This window comes from Phaseolus vulgaris, chromosome 8, assembly GCF_051622355.1.
Source record: "Phaseolus vulgaris cultivar YP4 chromosome 8, ASM5162235v1, whole genome shotgun sequence".
Taxonomy (NCBI): Eukaryota; Viridiplantae; Streptophyta; class Magnoliopsida; order Fabales; family Fabaceae; genus Phaseolus; species Phaseolus vulgaris.
In genome coordinates this window covers 30,117,162-30,122,192 of record NC_143505.1, presented here as the reverse complement: position 1 = coordinate 30,122,192, position 5,031 = coordinate 30,117,162, and the positions used below count along the sequence as shown (strand labels likewise).

Here is a 5,031-nt window from a genome sequence, read left to right as displayed (position 1 = left end):
GTTTAATTTTTTTATTATATTATTGTTTTAAAATTTATGATTAACCAAGTATGAATTCATCTATTCTTGCTAAAGATTTTGAATTACAACAATATTAAGGTGTGCAGGACAATGGATTAAAAGCAAAAACAAATTTCATGATATTGACGAATTATTTTTTATATAAATGACATTCACATACTTAATATGTTGTATCACATCAATATAATATTTAATTATTTTAACATATAAGATCTTATAAGAGATTAATGATAAAAAGGAGACATATAAAAGTGTTTCACAATGGTTAAGTGGAAAATACACTGGAAAAGGATAAAAGTAAAATAGGGCTTTTATTGCTCATCTAAACTTTGAAACAAGAGATTAATTAGATGAAAGAAGAAAGTAAATAGATATAGTTATTACAAGAGTGAATTATCGAGAGGAGAGGAGAAATGAGGGTCCATAGTCGAAAAATAGAAATTAGTTGTTGTCATACCAAGATTGCTTTTGAAGATAATCAATTGTGCTCTTGTCGACCTGAAAAGCCTTGGTTAGAACCTCAGGAGAAATAGGTGGATCAGATTTAAACAAAGCATTTGCAATAGTGATAGTTCCTGGATTTTGGCTGCTAAGACCAGCAATTGCAACAGCATTGCCGTATCCAACATTAAGTTGGAAATGAATGAGACCAATTGGGAAGACAAAGACATCGCCCTTGTTCAAAACTTTGGTAAAGAGACGGTTTCCATCTTGATTGGAAGTAACAAATCCAACATAAAGAGTACCCTCAACAACAATAAGGATCTCTGTGCCCCGAGGGTGAGTGTGGGGAGGGTTTAAACCCTTTGGTGCAAAATCTATGCGAGCCAAAGATATGCCCAATGTGTTTAGTCCAGGTAGTTGATCAACAAACACTTGAGTCACTTGTGATCCTAGTGGATTCTCAGTCTTCGCAGGTTCCACATGCTTGAAGAAATCTTCAGCTTTCACCACCTTCGGATCTTTGCAGAATTTTCCATTCACAAATACTGCACATTAACAACCCAAAATTATAATTAAGAAATCAAATTACAATAATAACACAACATCCAACGAGGATTGCTTCTACATACCACCATCACTTTCTTTGGCTCCCACGCAAAAATCTTGCAGAGGGCTAGGGTCATAGGCAGACACAACTAAGCATGTCAAACCCAAGATGGCAACAACCAAGTACACAGCTTTCATTTTTTTCTTATCTTAAATGTTTCTGCTTCTGAGAATATATTGAATTTTGATTCATCTCAAGCTTGCTATTTATAAGGATGAACCATTGAACTGGTTTGCACTTCATAATTTCCTAATTACTTCTCTATCATGATCAACCATTCTATCACAATTACATGCGTATGCTTCTGCGTGCTCGATCAAAGAGAAGACCGATGAAATTTTCCACATCAAAAAGAAATAAGTGTTTCGGTAAGACGTTACTGTGATATTATTTTATTCTGGGAAGCTCGTTAACTAAATCAAATATCACTTTAGACTTTGTCTCAATATTACCCACTTGATGATATGAACATGAGATATCTACTTTCTAAATTTATTATACTATTATCTTTTGACTTTGTATTGTTTTGGCCTTATAATTCAAATAATTCCTCTCGATATATAATTTAAGTTAAAAAACATATGATAAAGTAATACGTGGATGGATATATAAAGTCATACTTCCCCACCCAAACAGAAAAAGTCACACATATCTAAAATAATTTATATTAGACCCATATTTTAATTTCTGTATACGGGATAAATACTGGATAAATACTGTTTTTCAAATTCAAATTAATAATCACTTATAAAGATTTTATCATGATTGAATAATAAATAATATATATATATATATATATATATTTATTTCACTACGAGAAAAATTATTTTTAACAAGATTATATTTAACATTTTCGGCAGTTTATTTTTTTCTAAAAGATCCAACGTTGTTAACGAATTATTAGTGATTTTGTAAACCCAATTACTTCTATGGTTGTTCTGGATCCCTATTACTTTCAAGGGTTTTCTAAACCCCCATTATTTGTAGAGGGTTTCTAACCCCCTTTATTTCCAACAGTTTTCTAAATCCCCATTCATTGCTTTCAGAAGTTTTCGAAATCTCTGTTATTTCCAAGTGTTTTCGAACCCTTATTACTTTCATATTTGTGTTTTTTAAATGGTTGTGTTTTTTATTGCACATAAATCCTAAAACAAATCAATAATTAGAGAATATATGTAAAAATTAAGAGTAACGTAGAACCAAGATGGTCATGAGTGACTTACATATAATATGCATTTGAAATAAACTATCCGACTTCAAAACTTTTGGCTAAGAAGATAGACGAAGATCGATACTTACTGAAGAGATTATAAAGTCTTTTTCTTTTTCTTGTTCTTAGCCTTGTAAAAATTGTATAGAGTAGTTATAAAGTTTTGGATCTTGTATTTTGGACCAAAGTAGAGAAGGATGTAAATAGAAAAGAAAGTAGAGTGTAAAATAGTCATACGTGGATGGATATATAAAGTCATACTTCACCACCCATACAAAAAAGTCACACATATCTAAAATAATTTATATTAGACCCATATTTTAATTTCTGTATATGGAATAAATACTGTTTTTCAAATCCAAATAGAAATGTAGGCAAGGAAGGCATGAAACTCCACATGTCTTCTCCTCAATTGAGAGTATTTGCACCAATAAGGTGGTGGCACTTGTCGCATTCTCATTTGACAGGTTTTAAGAGACTTTCTCCTATAAATAGGAGTCCTATTAAGAAATGTAACAATCAACCGGTTGAAATGTCGTTTTAACCGGTTGAATTGGTTTTGACAGTTAGTCAACCAAGTCAAAAACAGTTTTGAAAACCTTCAAACAAGTTAAGTGTAAAACAACAGATTATATCGTGATTTCAACCGGTTGTTTTTCTCTTTGCTTAGAAAAACATTTTTCTCTTTTAAAACAGATTGATTCAGCTTGTGCATAGGATTAAGAATGATATTTACAAGAATTCTAAACACCCTAGAACTAAGCTCCAAACAAAGCAGCAAAGCATCAAGCCTTCATCACAGATTTTGTTCATCAAAGCTTCCATGTTCTACAATCTCCCCCTATTTGATGAAGACAAATCCCTGGGATGCTTTTTGGAATGTTCTGTTTAGAATCTTGCTTAACTTGCATTCACAAGCAAAATTGGAAATATAGGATAATCTATTCCAGATTAATCAGGCACCATAAACTAGTTTCCACTAGATCATTTCCAAAAAGGAACATAAGCCAAATTTTCCTAAAAGGAACATCAACCAAATCAATGTGAGAAACCAGTCAAACATGCATAGGTGCAGCATCAGAAAAACAATCGGTTATTTCACAGGAATAACCGATTAAAATATGTATAAGAGTTTTATAACAAGTCAAAAAACCAGTTAGAGCAATGTTCAATCAAATGTGCAAAGCAAAACAAATGCAAATATAGGAACATTACAACCTAAAACTCACTTCTCCCCCTATTTGTCTTCACAAACAGAATGAAAGAAGGATTAAAAAACAGCATGAATTTAAGATAAGGCTTGTAGATAAACTATTCCCAATTCATTTCTTAATGAATAAAACTTGTCTTTGGATAAGGGTTTTGTGAAAATGTCTGCAAGCTGGCTTTCAGTGGCAACGAATTGAATCTCACAGTCACCATTACTGACATGATCACGAATAAAGTGATGTCGAATCTCAATGTGTTTGGTTCTGGAGTGCTGAACCTAGTTTTTTCTGAGATTTATTGCACTCGTGTTGTCACAAAATAAAGGGACCTTGCTGACTTTCAACCCAAAGTCCTCTAGCTGTTGCTTGATCCATAAGATCTTTGCACAACAGCTCCCTGCAGCTATATACTTAGCTTTAGTAGTTCACAAGGCTACACAAGCTTGCTTTTTGTTGTGCCATGATATAAGGCTTGAATCAAGTAGATCGCATGTCCCACTTGTGCTCTTTCTATCCAATTTACATCCTGCAAAATTAGAATCAGAGTATCGTACTAAATGAATAGGAGAGTGTGAAGGATACCATAAATCCACGGATGTTATTCCTTTAAGATATTTTAGGATTCTCTTGGAAACTTTAAGATGAGATTCCCTTGGAATAGATTGGAACCTTTGTCAGCTTTTGCATCAAACTTACCAAGATTCTCTTTACCATTGTTTAGGATGTAGCATTTGCATCCAAATACCTATAGGTGTCCTATGTGAGGCTTCCTTCCATTTAGCAGCTCATATGGAGTCTTTTTCAAAATTGGCGTGATAAGAATACCATTCATCACGAAGCATGTTGTACTTACCGCATCAGCCCAAAAGCACTTAGGTAAGGATAATTCATTAAGAATTGTTCTTGTTAATTCTTCAAGTGATCTGTTCTTTCTCTTCACCACTCCATTTTGCTGAGGTGTCCTTGTGATACAAACCTGTTGAACCAAGTGGTGTTCAAGCTTTGAAGAATCCAAACCCTTTGAAGGATATTGAAGGCTAGGTTGTGCTTGCTGTTGCTGAGCTGTCTTAGATAGGTTTTGGGGTAGATTGAGTTTTGTAATCCACTCTTGATTGAATCTAAAGCATAGGCATTTTCAATTTTTTTAAAAGAAAAATGTTTTTCAAACTAAGTGAAAAACAACCGATTGTTTTATACTTAGGTGTTTTTTTAGAAAAGGTTGAAAACTGTTTTTATGGTTGACTTGCTGTCAAAACCAAAACAACAGATTGATTCGTGGAAACAATCGATTGTTTGTATTGGTACCATAACAGAAAAATGGTTTGTGCTTTGACTAAGCATTAAATGATTTTCTAACTGTTTACGCTCTAGTTTTTAATGCTTTGGCCAATCTTTAAATGCAATTAATAGTTTGTTAAGATTTGTTAACAAACAACAACTTTGTTTTACAAATAGAAAAACAGATTTGGGTTTTTCACAACTTATTGATTTTGAAAGAGTTGAGATTGCTTAGAGAGTGAGTTTGATCAAAGAGTGTGAGA

The 5,031-nt window shown here is 32.9% G+C and overlaps 1 protein-coding gene across 1 annotated transcript; it reads right to left on the bottom strand.

The window, feature by feature from the left end:
- Positions 1 to 313: 313 nt before the first annotated feature.
- LOC137824363 (germin-like protein subfamily 1 member 7) lies at positions 314 to 1,481 on the bottom strand. The gene is made up of 2 exons (XM_068629992.2): positions 1,095 to 1,481; positions 314 to 1,010 (listed from the first exon to the last, which is right to left on the bottom strand). The coding sequence occupies exons 1-2, from the start codon at positions 1,207 to 1,209 to the stop codon at positions 463 to 465; spliced, it is 663 nt and encodes a 220-aa protein (XP_068486093.2). The 5' UTR covers positions 1,210 to 1,481; the 3' UTR covers positions 314 to 462.
- Positions 1,482 to 5,031: the final 3,550 nt, after the last annotated feature.